At 50.3% G+C, this 17253-nt stretch overlaps 1 protein-coding gene across 1 annotated transcript; it reads left to right on the plus strand.

The window, feature by feature from the left end:
• Positions 1-930: 930 nt before the first annotated feature.
• LOC123445560 lies at positions 931-4990 on the plus strand. Its single transcript, XM_045122561.1, has 12 exons — positions 931-1165; positions 1295-1409; positions 1881-1951; positions 2348-2394; positions 2472-2619; positions 2709-2768; positions 2847-3045; positions 3252-3313; positions 3409-3509; positions 3734-3788; positions 3866-3913; positions 4671-4990. Exons 1-12 carry the CDS (start codon positions 1003-1005, stop codon positions 4844-4846), a joined length of 1245 nt encoding a protein of 414 aa, XP_044978496.1. The 5' UTR covers positions 931-1002; the 3' UTR covers positions 4847-4990.
• Positions 4991-17253: the final 12263 nt, after the last annotated feature.

Below are 17253 nucleotides of genomic sequence, written 5' to 3' on the forward strand. Positions count from 1 at the left end.
CACTGCCATCACCATCAACATGATACCATCACCAACAAGCACTAGTATTTATCTCTAGATAGGCAGGCGGATCAACCGCGGGATCAACAACGGTCACCGGGAGGGGGGCAAACTTGGTGACCTTGGTGACGCGCAGTTTGGACGAGGCGGGAATCAAGCACCCTGGACAGGCGTCGTCGTGGAGAGACGAGGCAACAACCATGGCTGAATGAATAGAAAACCCTAGACGACGCAGGGAAAGGAGGGGAGGCGAGGCGAAGACTTACCACTGGGGAGAAGTCCAGTATGCCGGAGGAGATCGCCGGTGTTGAGGAGTCGGGCGGCGGCGTCTTGACGAGTTGGGTGGCCAAATCCTCGAGCCCCTCCTCGAGGGTTCTGAAGCGCGTGGGAAGAAGCTGATCGAAGGGGAATCGAGGGGGTTGGCTCATGTAACCTCGCGTATCAATCGGGCCGTCGGGGTTTCGCGAGGATTCTGGGCCTCGCGGGTCAATCCTGTGAAAACACCTCCGACCCTTGCTAAACAAACGAGGCCTGAGGAAGAAGGGGGTTGAGTGTGCCGCACGGAAGGAGGTCGTTCGCTACACCTATGAAGGACTCGTAAGCCGAGCAGTGGAACGGGCTGGCGGCTCGCAGACGGCCCAATGTACCAGATGTCTTTGTTTCTGCGTGTGGAACAACAGCCCACATGATAACTTCTAAATTACGGTACATATAACTCTGCAGACGAAATCTGACGGCCAGGAATATTGCATCGTGAAACACGAACGGCCGAAAACGCTAATTTTACTGTCCTTATTAATTCTCATTTCGAAATGAATACGCGTACACATGGCATATGCCAGAGGCTGACTCGTGTCGCCTCGGACTCCACCGCTGACAACTTCCGCTGGGTTTACGCTTTCATCGAACCGGACACGTCGCCTCTGCTCTCCCTCTCGAGTCTCGACTGCACCTAGACCCTTCTCCTCCGCCGCTTCCACCAGAGCAGCGCAGGTGGCAGCCATGAACGGGATTCGATCGGCTCTTGCGAGGGCGCTCTCCGCCCCGAAGCCCCGCCCGCCGCGGGCGCGCCACTACGCCGCCGTCGGCGGCACTCAGCCGGAGAGGGTGGCGGCGGAGATGGTCCGCTACGCCCTCGGCGACGCCGGGCAACAGAGCTCGTCAGGTCCACCACCCCTCCCTCCCTCCCTCCCTCCCTCCGCTTCCCCCTACCCCTAGTACAGGTGCTTGTTAGGATTTGAGGACTCGCTCACGCGCGCGCGTGCGCTGAACTGTTTGCTGTTTTGTGTAGCAGAGGACGCGATGCGGATACTGGAGCAGGGGGCGTCGAACCTGCAGGGCGGCGGCGAGGGCGCCGCCGAGGCCGTGGGGATGCTCATGCTCGCCATGTCAACGCTGCTCTACAGGAGGTCTGAAGCATCGCACCATGTCTCGATTTTGTAGTCTGGTGCTTTCATTTTGAACAGATTTGGATGCTCCTCTGGACCCTGGTTTGGGTAATTTTACACGCCTCGTATTGTGGCGGCATTTAGGAATGATCTAGCTATAGCACACTCTGTGATGGGGAAATTGCCTCCCCCCTTACGGTTTGCCTACTGGGTACATTCTAGTTTGGTTTCCCTGGAAAAAGGCATCTTGTGCTGGTGCATGAAGATAATGTGGATTATTGTGATGCTCTATAGTGTAACGAAGTTATGAACTGGGCATGTCAAACGTTTTAACATATTTGGCTTGAACATGAGAACTTCCTAATGGGATTGTTTATTATGGCAATACTAATATCCCATTTAGCATAGTAATTAAGGTTCTACTGCCTTTGTTTATTTGGCCTTCTCAGCTGAGTAGATTTGAGTGAAGTTATGCTTGTTTTCTCTGTACAGTGGAAAATGCCAAGATGCAATGGAAAAGCTCAAAGCAACCCAGCAAGTCGCTCCTTCTGCGGCTTTCAGAGGTGCTTTACTTTTATGGGTCCATGTTTTTAATTTTGACAAATTTAGAGGTCCTTGTTTTTGTTAAGAGTAGTATTTGTATTGGTGCAAAACGTGGAATGATAAACAGCTCTCCAGACTTGCATTTATTTTGTGATTTTAGCAGACAGAAACAGGGAAAGAAAAACTACACATACTAAGAAACACTATCATTTATTATCTGATGGTCCTTCCTTTATCTACTGTCAAATAAAATGCATCAACTGGCTTGGCAAAAGTGAGCGGAACTGTCACGCAGCTAAGGATGCTAATGTGAAAGAACAATTCGAGAGTGGGGGGAGGGACCGAGGGAGAGATACTAATTCAGTCAATCCTCTTGAATGGCATTTCTGATGCAATACTTTCAATTAAATGTGTAGTTGCTGCATGGGAAGCACTAATGGGACTACGCATGGAAGCAAGCCAGGTTTGGTACTACAAGCAAATATCTATCCTTTTCACGGCCGTAAATAAAGCTAAGCATCATGGTATTTTTTAACACAGGATGTCTCCTCTTCGATGTCCCCGAATGATTCGGTTGATTTGTCAATCAAAGGTGAAGAAATCAAATGGTCTGATCAGGACCATCTGAAATTTCGGGTTGATGCAATCAAAGGACTTGCTGCCCTTTTAAATGGAGAGATGGACTCAGGTTAATTTCCCTTTTGACTTCCTGCATATCTCTGCGAGTAAATAAGCAGCTGATTTTGTCCAAAGTGATTTACAATTGCTCTTTATCAGCCCAGACGCTCTTTGGTGGCCCCAACAGCTGCTATGCTGCAGTGGGCAATAACGAAACAGGTATTACCGTATGTAAAGCATTTGCTCTTTTTTCCGTATGGCTAGTGCAGACATGGAGCTTATTTGTGTTTGTTACAGAAAATGCTGTCTTTACATATGGTGAATATCTGCACTGTACCGGGGATTTTCCTTTGGCAACACAAATGTATGAAAAGGTTCTTGAGGCAGCAAGCAGAGCAGATATATCTGGAAATTTGTTAGCAGCTGGAAACATGGCTCCCGAGGAGGTTTCTCTAGGTGCTACTTGCTCATACGGCCAGCTTTTATCTCATTCTGGGTAATACTAAGATTATTCTCTACTGCAATCCTTTGGCTTGTCTTCTCTTCTTCCATTTCTAGGATTTTTTTTTGTTTTATTATGAAAAGAACCATTTTAAAACCGACACTAATATTTGTTTATGAACTTCAAAAGAACTGTCTTTAGGATGACAACTTGTCCCTTTTAGGGATCCTACTGACGGCATTCACTTTGCGCTTTTACAGGAAGTTCGACGAGGCAGAGGACTATCTCACAAGAGCACTACAGAAGGCTGAAGAACAATTCGGTTTGCCACGCCAAGCTTGTTAATGAATATCAGAAAATAAAGCATTGAATCATTTGATCTCCGAGCTAACTATCATGTAACCTTGTTCGATGCAGGTTCAAATCACGCAAAGGTTGGTATTGTATTGACCTGTGTAGCCAGAATGTACAAACTGAAAGCAAAATCGGAAGGTTCTAGTTCAATAATGGTTCAGGAGGTCAGTAAATCTTTCATAATCTAGAAATTTTCATCTTCATGTTCCCTTGTCTTTATCTTGACGACAAGTTAAGGATGAGGCAATTCTTATTCTTTCTCAAATCAGTGCTGATATTTATTTAATTGTTTGTTACTGCCCAGTGGAGTTTGCGAATAATCTTTTATCCTTGCCAATGGCCCATACTTGCTGTATTATTTATTTATTAACCAGCTGTCTGATTGCAGGGGCTATACAGGAAGGCCCTAGAAGTATTGAAAGCACCTGCCATCAATTCTGAGGGTAAAACAATGATCTCCTATGGTATTGGTTCTTGTTATTCCCTTGGGCAGTACTAATTTTCTCTTTATATTTTGCAGACACAAGAAGGCAGGTCGATTGGAGAGACATCATCTCCCTTGCTAGAGGTTATCCTTTGAATCTTTGTTACTCCCTCCATCCCATAATATAAGAGGGTTGTGAAAAACGCTTTTATATTATGGGACAGAGGGAATAGTATCTAACTTCTCTGGAATATTCTACCAGAAGACACTTCTGACTCGGGGATTAGAAAAGCAATTTACTTCATGCAACATCATAGATGTCATGTTGACTGTGAATTGTTATCATAATTGATTTAATTTAGTTCTTTCTCAATCGATTCATTCTAGCTTATGCTTTACATTTTTGCCTTTACTTTTTTCATTACCTCCTGCTTGAACAGGACCATGGGGTCTATCTGTCTAAACCTTGAAAGTGTAACCTAACAATGTGAATCCGAATATGCTTGCCTGCTTGTGTTAGTAACCCTTGTGTTTCAATAACCGAAGGGTGGGAAAACAGATTATCCAATAGTTGTGATAAAAAAAATAGATCTGGAAAGTACTCCCTCTATCTCAAAATATAGTGTCGAAAAACGTCTTGCATTTTGAGACAGAGGGGGTAGGTCCTAAATGCCCCCCCCCCCCCATCATTAATTAGCGTTATTATAGGCCAAGTTTGCGGAGCTGTGGCAAATATGATCATTACTAGCCGTAACCAGTGAAAGCAGTCAGCATCATTGCTACCACTTGGTGCACATTTTGTGTATTGCTTATACTCATATTGAGGTTCTTACGGAGACTCTTGTTACTGTTGTTGCGTTCAGTTTATACTGAATTTGTTGCAACCTTGCTCAATTTGCAGGCGAGTATGCAGAGCTGTTGCTTATTCAGTCGAATAGGAAGGCAGAAGGCGAGCGAATGAAGGAGTGGGCGGAAGACGCCTGGAAGAATCGTAGGTTAACGTTGGCCCAAGCATTGGAGTTCTCAGAAGTTTCAAAGCCTGCAGTGGTTGATACCCGCATCGGGAGGGTCATATAGCTTCCATCAAATCAGACGAGAGGTACTATGGGGTAATGATCTGTGAACAAACCAATAATGTAACATGTTAAAGTATCGTTCTTCCTGTGTTGACCCATGCTTTGCATGTTTGGAGGGTAAATCTTAGCCGCAAATCTTTTTTTTTATATGTCACTCGTTGGCTCGTTCACTGACTCTTAAAACGTGCTAATTGGAATCCAACACGTCTAGAGGATGGAGGAGAAGGAGATACGGATGATGAGGGTGGGGAGAAGGATGAAGAAGAAGGTGATGTCAGTGATGGATGAGGAAGAGGGAGATGTGCCGGAGGAAGGGGAGAGACAGGAGGCACATAGGGGGTATCGGAAAGAAGAAAAAAAAAGATCGTCCATAGAAAAGCTCGAGGAGGGAGGGCGGGTAGTAAGAACGAGACTCATCGAAAGTCATATCACATGAAATGCGTAACAGACGACCAACAGGATCCCAATAGTGATAGCCCTTGTGCTCATCACTGTAAAAAAAAAAAAAACACTCGACCAATTTGGTGCATTCTCGTTGGGTCAGAAGGACATCCCAATAGTGATAGCCCTTGTGCTCATCACTGTAACAAAAAAAACACTCGACCAATTTGGTGCAAAAAACACTCGACCAATTTGGTGCATTCTCGTTGGGTCAGAAGGACATAGCGTACACACCCAAACATACGGAGAACTGAGTAGTCAGGAGAACGATCAGTAAGACACTCCACAGGAATGCTATCTTGCAAGACAGTCGATGACTGAATGTTGATGAGATAGGTGGATGTGGAGACGGACTCAACCCAAAAATGGTGTGAAAGGGAACCGACGATCATCAGCGCACGAGCCGTCTCAAATAGATGACGATGCTTGCGTTCCGCAACGTCATTTTGAGCATGGGCATCAGGACATGAGAACTCGACAACATCTGGGAGATATACTCTTTAGCAGAGTCATCACGAAAAGTACGAATATGCGTGGAAAACTGGGTTTGAACCATGGCAGCAAATCATTTGTATATAGAAAGAACCTCGTTACGAGATTTCATAAAGTATAGCCACGTGTAGCGAGAGAAATCATCAATAAACAAAACATAATAGCGATGACCACCTTCCGAATCAAAGGGAGCAGGACCCCACACATCAGAATGAACTAAGTCAAAAGGACACTGAGATACTGATTCACTAGTAGGATAAGGTAATTGAGTCTGTTTGCCAAGTCTACAACCATTATAATGTAAAGATACATCTTTAGAGACAGACCCTAAAATGCCCTGACGCACCAACGATGACAAGCGGGAACCACATAGGTGACCAAGTCGATGATGCCACTGCTGGAAGGTCGCAGAAGAGGAGGCAGCAAGTGCACGAGAACTGGCAAAAGTGGTGGCAGCGGAAGGAACATGAAGCCAGTCAACCTCCCAAAGACCCTCCAACTCACAACACCTCGAGGGCCAGCACCAACCAGAGCCTTGGTGCGAAGATCCTAAATAGAGCAAGAGCCGGTATCAAGAATTACACGACAACCAGAATCAGTAAGTTGGGCAGCGGAAAAGAGGTTCATGGTAAGACGGGGAACATGAGAAACACTAGGAACAGAAAAAGACGAAGTAGAAAGGGTGCCACGACTAGCAACATGAAGGGGGGTGCCATCAGTAGTGAGAACATTAACACGCGAGTCAAGAGGTTGATGAGAAGATAACATGGAAGAATCAAAAGACATATGAAAAGAAGCTCCAGAATCCAGAACCCACGAATATGTATCTGACTGTGTAGGTACCGATGGTGATGAAGGGGTGGCAGCGGACACAGCGGCAGCGGAACCCGTCGATGAAGAGCCAGAGGAAGCTAGGAGGCGCTTGAGCCAGATAATGTCCTGGCCAGTGAGTGCGGAGTCGAGGAAGATGCAGGACTTCCACTAGAGGAAGAACGCCTCTCGTATCGCTATTTCTAACGGCAATTAGACTCTGGGTGACCTGGCCTGGAGCAATAGCCATAGAATATATCACGGCGTGACCGGCCCTTCTCAGCATAAGGAGGATGACCCATCCCCCCCGTGGGTGTGGGCAGGAGCGGCGATGCAGTGGGACGAGCAGATGACATAGGAGCTCGGACAACCAACACAGAAGGAACCACAAGAAAACCAACAGAATGAAGGCGGGTCTCCTCAGCACGAAGTTCAGCAAGTACCTGTGTGATAGGAACACATCCACGAGTGTCATGGGTATAAGCCTGACAGTAGATGTGTAGGGTACGAAAAGGATGGGCAGAGCCTTAGCTACGGCGAGGTTATATGAGTTCAGGCCCCTTTGCGGTGGAGGTAATAGCCCTACGTCTCAGTGCTCAGGGAGCTTGTTGTCGAGTGGAAATATGAAATACAATGAATAGCTAACCCCTCTACCAGTGGGGGAGGGTGGCTTATATAGAGTGCGCTGCCCTCCACAACGGTTCCGGTACAGGGGTGGAGTAGTGGCGATTGAATGCATACGTTACAGGTAACGTATGCCCTAAATGCTAATAAATGCACCTGGAAACGTACGACCGTTTCCCTCCAGGGAGGTTACGATGCACCAAGTGGTAGCCAGTAGGTTAGCTTGATATCCTCCGAATGCTAGTCTCCGACTGGATAACTGAGGACCTGTTACCGACTGGATGATGGGGAGTCCTTAATTCAGTCGGAGCTGACTAAGGGCCTTGTCCTTTGTGAGGGGTAGTCCTTGGGTAGGACCTACAGGGCAGGCCTATGACCCTACCCTAGAACTATAACCCCATCATTAGTCCCCGAATGGATTGGGGTTGGAATGACGAAGCGATGTTTGAAGTTTGGATCCGACTGGAGCGGGCTTGGCTTGGGCGTTGCTTGCCTCAATCCATTTTATCTTTTCTGACCATCGATCCGAGTGGAAGTACTCGCGAAACAGACTGTCGGAAGTCGAGTGCTTCTGCGGCATCTTTTGACGCGACCGGTCAACTGACAGCGGCGGATTTTCCGGGATCTCAATTTCGGGTTCCGCGCGCTCAGCGGGGATGACGCCATCGCGCTCGAGTAGCGCCTGACGCCTCGATTCTCACGCCTTCAACCTCTCCACTAATATCGCCGCGGTGGGTCGGGGGATAAGGTTTCGGGCCCACCTGCTAGCGACCCAGTCGGAACCCTACTTAAATCCCGGCGGCGAGGGTTCTTCGTTACGCTCGCCGAATCTCTTGCCTTCGCCTGCTCCGTCTCTCTCGCCACCTCCAGCGCCTCTACACTCCTCCCTCCTCCTTCCTCCCGCGGGTTCGCAGTTTCCGCCATGACCAAGGGTCAGACCAACAAGATGGAGGCGAGGAAGAAGAAGGGGAAGGCGGCGGCTCCTGCTCAGCGGCGGCAACGGCCGCTGCCGGCGGGGTGGATTCAAGGTGACTTCCTCCCCTCCACGGTGACGGAGGGGGATCTGCTGCAGCTGGTTGAGCACGGGATGATCGTGCACAAGTCTTGGAGGCTGCCGGCGGAGAACGAGGTCGAGCCGGCGCCCCGGGAGGGGGAGCGCGTCTTGCTGCTCAGCCACGTCTACCGAGGTTTCTCCTTGCCCCCGCATCCTTTCTTCAAGGGCATCATGAATCACTTCGGGACACAACTTCACCACTTTCCCCCGAACGCCATTGGTCATCTCTCTACTTTTATAGTTCTGTGCGAGTGTTTCATTGGCTGTCCTCCCCATTGGGGGTTGTTCAAGCACATATTCTCTGCTAGATCTCAAACCATCAAACGACTCAGCCAGTCGGATGATAAAACGCATCTTCTCCAGCTCTGCGGGGGCTTAGGTTTCCAGAAAAAGAGTCGGAGCAGTTATCCTGCTCTCCAGCTAAGTGAGTCGGTCAGGAACTGGCAGTCGACGTGGTTCTACTGCCAGGATATCGCCTGTCCGAATGCTTCGACAGGGCTGCCGCCATTTAGCTTAGATCGGCTCGCCCCACCTAAGCAGCTCGCACTCACGAGGGCGGAGAAGAACGACATCCAGCCTCTGGTCGGAGCACTCGTAGATGTCGTCAGGAGGGGGGTCACTGGCATAGACTTGTTGGAGGTCTTCCTCGGTCGGCGTATCCAACCCCTGCAGGCTCGCGACCACGCCATGTGGCATTATACGGGGCCCGAGGATTCCACTCGGACCAACGTTGTGGGCGTGACTGAGGAGAAGGTGACCTCGTGGGTGCTCCAGATCACAGGCCCCTGCGAGAATCCCAAAGGATTTCGGCGAGTGAAGCCTTTCTGCGCGGATAATCCTCCCCCGAATCAGGTGAGTGGCACTTGTCGAGTGCTCCTAACTATCTTAATCTTATTGTTTGCTTGAATCTCTGTGTGACGTCTGATGTCGCCGACTGAATTTTATGCAGGAGTGGACCAACTGGTTTTCTCCCGTCTCGAACGGGAACCCGGCCGAGGAGGAGGAAGGCAGCCAGGAAGGCAGCGTGGAGAGCGCTGGGTATGTCTCCGACAGCGGGGAGTCGGAGGAAGAGACTAGCGAGGAAGAGGAGGAAGACGAAGAGCAGGACTCGCCGCCTCCGCAATCAGAGCATCACACCAAGCGCCGACACGAGCCTGCCGTTCCCTCGGTCCCTCCAGCATCTTCGAGTGCTCCGCCCACTGCCCCGGTGGTCCCGAGTGCTCGGAGCACCAAGAGGGCCAGGGATGCTGCCGCTGAGCCTGCGGGTCAGTCTTCCAAGGCGGCCAAACCGAGTGGGTCCAAACCTCGGAAGGCTCTGCCGCGGATGAGGGTTGCTGTCCCCGTCACCTCCACGTAAGTGTATCGATCTTCTAATTTCTTCTGATATCCGAGTGAATTCTTGTTCATTGGTCGAATGGATTTCACTCGACAGAGTCGCTACTTCTGCCACCTCTCCGGTGCGCCATGAGGATGACCCCATGGACACGGACAACGTCGTCTCGTCCCAGCCAGGTGCGTCGTAGTGACTTCGAGTGTTTTATCCTATCGCGTCTCGAATTCTATCGTAGGTTCTGCCTTTTTCTTTTTCTGAGATCTCGTGCCGTTCGGTCTGTCAGGGGCAATTTGCGTTGACAAGGGTGATCAGGGGAGAGCTGAACAAGCTGCGGAGCCTGTTCTTGAGGCTGCTCCGCCTGTTGCTACTCTCGCTGCCGACGTGCTGCCGACTGAGGCGCTGCCGCCGACTGAACCGGCGCTGGTGGTTGAAGAGCCGACCGGAGCGGACCTTGGGATGCCTCAGGAACTTTCGACGATGCCAGGATCGTCGAATGTCGAGTTCAACATCCAGCGTCTCCCGGAGGAGCAGGTGGGAGCGGCCAAGGGAGCCATGGTGCAGACGGAGCTGATGGCTGGAGACGCCAAGAGGGCCTACGACTCCGTCACATCCTTGTATCAGCGGAGCTTGGAGCTGCGGGATGACATCCGAGTAAGTGGGCTAGTAAGTATTTACTTTTCTCTTGTAACCCAGTGGGTGTTTTTGGATAGCATCTGTTGTTTGCAATGGGTTCAATCTGAGTGAACCCAGTGGGTGTAGTCCCCGAGACTTCTGTCGAGTGCTTGCACCGGCAGTTGTCTTTATACATATTGTCTTTGCTTTGATCAGATCTGTAAATAATATGACCGACTGCGAGCAGTTGTGGCACTCGGAGTGCACTTCCTGTAAGAGTCTCCGAGAGTAATTTGTACTCAGGTCGGGTAGTATTGGCCTCATAGGCGTAGGTGGTAACATGCATCTCAATAGGGCGGACCCGCTTGAGTTGCGTGCCAGTGGGGTCACTCTTAGTGAACCCACTGGGTGTAGTCCCCGAGACCGCTGTCGACTGCTTGCGTCGGCAGGGGTCTGAAGAACTTAAACTTTTATTGTTGAATTTTCTGATTGTCCCTTGGTGTTTGCTGGCAAAAAACTTGTGAAATGGGAACAACCTATGAGACTCCCAGGGCGGAGAAGAATCAGTTAGCTGGTGAGCTTGATGCGGCGCTGCTTGCAATGGCTGGCATGAAGGATGCTCTGGCGGGACGAGAGGTCATTGGAGCAGGCTCGTGAAGCGAACAAGGTGTTGACTGAGGAAGTTGAAAAGATGGGGAAACAAATGACTGCTCTGATGGGACAAATGGACGTGCTGAACAAACGGTGCAGAGCAGAGGAGAAATACGTCAGCGACTGGGCTCGGCAGATGATGACGCGTCTGGCTGGTAAGTCCTGCTTTTTCCGAGTGGTTGTGTTATGCGCATCACACTTGGCGCTTATTGTTTGCTTGTCCTGTTGTCGCAGATTTTTGCTTTGACGCTGAAACTGAAGCAGCTGATGTGGAGCGGTCGATTCTCGAGAACGTTCCACTCGGCAAGGACGCCAATCAGGATCTGCTCCGTGCGCACATCCGCGTGGGCAAAGTTGGTCCTTTCATCGGTCGACTGAGAGAAGTCGTCGGCCGAATCGACAAGGAGCTTTGGCCAGAAGATGAGTCGCGGCAGGAGATGGAGAACCTGATGACTCGACTGGAGGAGATTTCGAACCGAGTGCAGTCGTGGAAGAAATCTGCAGCTCGTTGTGGTGCAGATGTTGCTCTATCCCTGGTCCGAGTCCATTGCAAGGAGGTGCACGAGGAGAAGTTGAAGACGTTGAAGGTGGCCAACACGAAGAAACTTCGATTGGAAGACTTCATGGAAACCTTCCTTGAAAGTGCCACCCGCATCGCCGACGGTATTGATCTGGACACGTTCGTAGAGCCCTCCAGTCCTGGTGTTAATCCAGATGATGCGTAAGAACACTTTTATCCTCGGTATGCCGAGTGTTGATCTGTAAGAAACTTTGGCCACTGCTGTTGTCCGTCACATTCTTGTTTCGGTGTGGGTAAGCTTGATCCACACCGAGCCACTATCTTTGGTTGAACTTTGAATCGAATCTTTTGCTCTTCTGTTGCAATTTTGAGTCGAGTTTTTGTTTGGCGTTTCTTGGTGAAGCCAAAGGCAAACATTCGGAACATGTCAATTGTCTTGACATCTGCATGAGCTTCATTGAGGATCCGTGGAATTTCCGATTACCCGGGTGTACCTGTAGGATACAGTCGAAGGCATGTGGGTGCTTAGGCGATTCTGCATCGCAGCTAAGCCCCCGAGTGTGACGTTAAGTGCACACTCGGAGAAAGTTAATACTTAGGCGATTCTGGATCGCAGCCAAGTCCTCGAGTGTGACATTAAGTGCACACTCGGAGAAGGTTAATACTTAGGCGATTCTGGATCGCAGCTAAGTCCCCGAGTGTGACATTAAGTGTACACTCGGAGAAGGTTAATACTTAGGCGATTCTGGATCGCAGCTAAGTCCCCGAGTGTGACGTTAAGTGCACACTCGGAGAAAGTTAATACTTAGGCGATTCTGTATCGCAGCTAAGTCCCCGAGTGTGACGTTAAGTGCACACTCGGAGAAAGTTAATACTTAGGCGATTCTGGATCGCAGCTAAGTCCCCGAGTGTGACGTTAAGTTCACACTCGGAGAAAGTTAATACTTAGGCGATTCGGGATGCAGCTAAGCCCCCGAGTGTGACGTTAAGTGTACACTCGGAGAAGGTTAATACTTAGGCGATTCTTGATCGCAGCTAAGTCCCCGAGTGTGACGTTAAGTGCACACTCAGAGAAAGTTAATACTTAGGCGATTCTGGATCGCAGCTAAGCCCCCCGAGTGTGACGTTAAGTGCACACTCGGAGAAAGTTAATACTTAGGCGATTCTGGATCGCAGCTAAGCCCCCGAGTGTGACGTGAAGTGCACACTCGGAGAAAGTTAATACTTAGGCGATTTTGGATCGCAGCTAAGTCCCCGAGTGTGACGTGAAGTGCACACTCGGAGAAAGTTTACTACTTAGGCGATTCTGGATCGCAGCTAAGCCCCCGAGTGTGACGTGAAGTGCACACTCGGAGAAAGTTAATACTTAGGCGATTCTTGATCGCAGCTAAGTCCCCGAGTGTGACGTTAAGTGCACACTCGGAGAAAGTTAATACTTAGGCAATTCTGGATCGCAGCTAAGCCCCCGAATGTGACGTGAAGTGCACACTCGGAGAAAGTTAATACTTAGGCGATTCTGGATCGCAGCTAAGCCCCCGAGTGTGACGTTAAGTGCACACTCGGAGAAAGTTAATATTAGGCGATTCTGGATCGCAGCTAAGCCCCCGAGTGTGACGTGAAGTGCACACTCGGAGAAAGTTAATACTTAGGCGATTCTGGATCGCAGCTAAGCCCCCGAGTGTGACGTGAAGTGCACGCTCAGAGAAAGTTAATACTTAGGCGATGCTGGATCGCAGCTAAGCTCCCGAGTGTGACGTGAAGTGCACACTCGGAGAAGGTTAATACTTAGGCGATTCTGGATCGCAGCTAAGCTCTCGAGTGTGACGTGAAGTGTACACTCGGAGAAGGTTAATACTTAGGCGATTCTGGATCGCAGCTAAGTTTTTTTTTGAGACCGGAGTCTGCGACCTGGGAAGAACTTTGAACCTGCAAAAAAAACTAAATCTGCTTTATATTATTTCACCAATACTTGTTCTTTACATTGCTTCAGTCGACGGTCACGTGTACAAGCGCTTCAGGAGATCTCCGTTCCATGCTCGCGGCTCGTCTGTCTCCCTGTCGACGTTGTAGAGTCTGTATGCCCCATTGTTCAGCACCTTAGAGATGATGAAGGGTCCTTCCCAGGCAGGAGCCAACTTGTGAGGTCTTTGTTGATCTACTCGGAGCACCAGGTCGCCTGCTTGGAACGTACGACTCCTGACGTGTCGCGCGTGAAAACGCCGTAGATCTTGTTGATAAATGGTTGAGCGAGTTAGTGCCATCTCGCGCTCCTCCTCTTAAAGATCCACTCCGTCTTGCCTTGCTTGTTCTGCTTCAGCTTCAGAGAAGAGTTCGACTCGTGGCGCATTGTGAAGCAAGTCACTCGGAAGGACCGCTTCTGCTCCATGAACGAGGAAGAACGGTGATCGCCCTGTAGATCTGTTCGGGGTTGTGCGAAGTACCCAAAGCACTGAAGGTAGCTCGGTGACCCATGCGCCAGTGGCATGTCCCACCTCTCGGAGGAGTCGGGGCTTCAAACCTTGCAAAATAAGTCCGTTTGCCCGCTCTGCTTGTCCATTGGACTGAGGATGCGCCATGGAAGCAAAATCCACTCAGATGCCTTGGCTTGTACAGAAACCTTTGAATCTGTCCGAGTCAAAGTTTGTCCCGTTATCCGTGATTATGCTGTGAGGTACACCGAATCTGGAGATGATGTCTCTGACAAATTTAACTGTTGTTGAGGTGTTGAGCTTCTTGATGGGCTTGGCCTCGATCCATTTCGTGAACTTGTCGACTGCCACCAACAGATGTGTGTATCCCCCTTGGCCTGTCTTGAATGGTCCGACTGTATCTAATCCCCAAACAGCAAACGGCCACACAAGAGGGGTTGTCTTCAACGCAGATGTCGGCTTGTGGGACTTGTTGGAGTAGAACTGACAACCTTCACATCGGCTGACCATATCTTTAGCCATCTCGTATGCCTGTAGCCAGAAAAACCCAGCCCTGAATGCCTTGGCGACGATTGCTCTCGAAGAAGCGTGATGACCGCAAGTTCCCGAGTGAATATCTTCCAGGATCAGCTGTCCCTCCTCTGGGGAGATACATCGTTGGAGAACGCCTGACACGCTCTCCTTGTACAATTGGCCATCAATGACAGTGAATGACTTCGACCTTCGGACTATCTGCCTGGCCTGGACTTCATCTTCTGGTAATTCCTGCCTCAGGATATATGCAATGATCGGCACAGTCCAATCGGGGATGACGGCAAGAATCTCCATGACCAGATCAACCACAGCAGGTACATCGACTTCAGTCGGATCCGTTGAACTCTTTGGTTGTACCGGCTCCTCTGTAAAAGGATCTTCTTTGACTGAGGGAAGGTAGAGGTGCTCGAGGTAGACGTCACTCGGGACTGGTCTCCGAGTGGATCCGAGTTTTGCCAACTCATCAGCCGCTTGGTTCTTCAGTCTTGGAACATGGTGAAGTTCTAGACCTTCAAACTTCTTCTCAAGCTTCCTCACTGCGTTGCAGTATGTGGTCATGGTGGGGTTCCTGACGTCCCACTCTTTCATCACTTGATTGACCACCAAATCTGAATCGCCGTAGACCATCAAGCGACGGACGCCGAGTGAGATGGCCATACGCAACCCGTAGAGGAGAGCTTCATACTCTGCCTCGTTGTTGAAGGAATCGAAGTGTATCTGTAGCACGTACTTGAGCTTGTCGCCCTTTGGCGATATGATCACAACCCCAGCGCCGGAGCCATTCAACATCTTGGACCCATCGAAGAACATTGTCCAATGGGCCGAGTAGATGTGGGTCGGTTGCTGTTGATCTACCCATTCTGCTATGAAGTCAGCCAGAGCTTGGGACTTAATAGCCTTCTTGGCCTCGAACTTGATATCGCAGTACAACATCTCCATCGCCCACTTCGCCACTCGGCCTGACGCGTCTCGATTGTGGAGAATTTCCGACAACGGAGCATCAGAAACGACAGACACCGAGTGGTCTTGGAAATAATGGGCCACCTTCTTCGCAGTCATGTAAATCCCGTAGATAAGTTTTTGATAGTGGGGATACCTCTGCTTGGAAGGAGTCAAGACTTCGGAGACGTAGTACACTGGCCGTTGAACTTTGTATGCTTTGCCTTCTTCTTCTCGTTCGACTGTAAGAATAGTACTGACGACTTGATTTGTAGCCGCGATATACAGAAGAAGGGGCTCTTTACTGAGCGGAGCAGTAAGAACCGGCTGGGTGGAAAGTAGGACTTTGAGGTCGTCGAATGCGACTTGGGCTTCGTCTGTCCACTCGAAAGTATCTGATTTCTTCATGAGTCGGTACAGAGGAAGTGATTTCTCGCCGAGTCGACTGATGAACCTGCTCAAAGCCGCTAGGCAACCTGTGAGCCGTTGAACATCGTGTATTCTGACCGGCCTCTCCATTCAGACGATGGTCCCGATCTTTTCGGGGTTGACATCGATCCCTCGTTCGGAAACGAAGAAACCGAGTAACTTTCCGCTGGGAACGCCGAATGAACATTTGGCGGGGTTGAGCTTGATATCGTACCTACGAAGGTTGGCGAATGTTTCTGCCAAGTCAGTCAGCAGGTCGGAACCTTTGCGTGACTTGACTACGATATCATCCATATATGCCTCCACATTCCGACCGATCTGGTCGAGGAGACATTTTTGGATCATGCGCATAAAGGTAGCTCCTGCATTCTTCAAACCGAATGGCATAGTGATGTAGCAGAAGCACCCGAATGGGGTGATGAAGGCTGTTTTTAACTCATCGGGACCATACAGACGGATCTGATGATAGCCCAAATAGGCATCAAGAAATGATAGACGCTCGCAATCCGCAGTCGAATCGACAATTTGATCTATGCAGGGGAGCGGAAAATGGTCCTTCGGGCAGACCTTATTAAGATGCTTGAAGTCGATGCACATTCGGAGCGATTGTCCTTCTTGGGCACCATGACAACATTGGCAAGCCACTCGGAGTGGTGAACCTCGCGAATGAAGTTGGCCGCCAGCAGCTTGGCCACCTCTTCTCCGATTGCCTTCCTCTTGTGCGCGGCGGACCAGCGCAGGCGCTCTCGGACGGGCCGAGCGGTGGAATCCACGTGCAGTCGGTGCTCAGCCAACTCCCTGGGTACACCTGGCATGTCAGAGGGTTTCCATGCGAAGATGTCCCAGTTCTCACGGAGGAATTGGGTGAGCTCGGCTTCCTATTTAGGATCGAGGGTGGTGGAGATGTTCGTCGGGGCAGCAGTGGCATCCGTCGGGTGGATGCTGACCTTCTTCGTCTCTCCCGCCGACTGAAATGCAGACTCTGAAGCTGGCTTCTTCGAGCGCATCAGGTCGGCGGGGTCGACTGTTTTCTTGTACTCGTCAAGCTCGAGGACGGTCATCTGCTGGTCGGCGATTCTTGATCCCTGCTGCAGACACTCTTCAGCCCGGTGCCGATTGCCTGTGATGGTGATCACACCCTTCGGGCCTGGCATCTTCAGCTTGAGGTATACGTAACATGGACGGGCCATGAAACGCGCATACGCTGGGCGATCCAGAATTGCGTGATAAGCGCTCCGGAAGTCGACCACTTCGAACGTCAGCTTTTCCTTGCGGAAGTTCTTGTCGGAGCCGAAAACGACGTCCAACGCGATCTGGCCGAGTGACTTGGCCTTCCGTCCAGGGACGACTCCATGGAACTGCATGCTGCTCTCGCTGAGTTTGGACATCGGGATGCCCATCCCCTTGAGTGTGTCGGCGTACATGATGTTCAAGTCGTTGCCGCCATCCATGAGGACTTTGCGCAGCCGGACTCCTTCTACCACCGGGTCGACGACCAGAGCCTGTCTCCCCGGGGTGGGTACATGTGCCGGATGATCCG

This window comes from Hordeum vulgare, chromosome 1H, assembly GCF_904849725.1.
Source record: "Hordeum vulgare subsp. vulgare chromosome 1H, MorexV3_pseudomolecules_assembly, whole genome shotgun sequence".
In the NCBI taxonomy this organism is placed as follows: Eukaryota; Viridiplantae; Streptophyta; class Magnoliopsida; order Poales; family Poaceae; genus Hordeum; species Hordeum vulgare.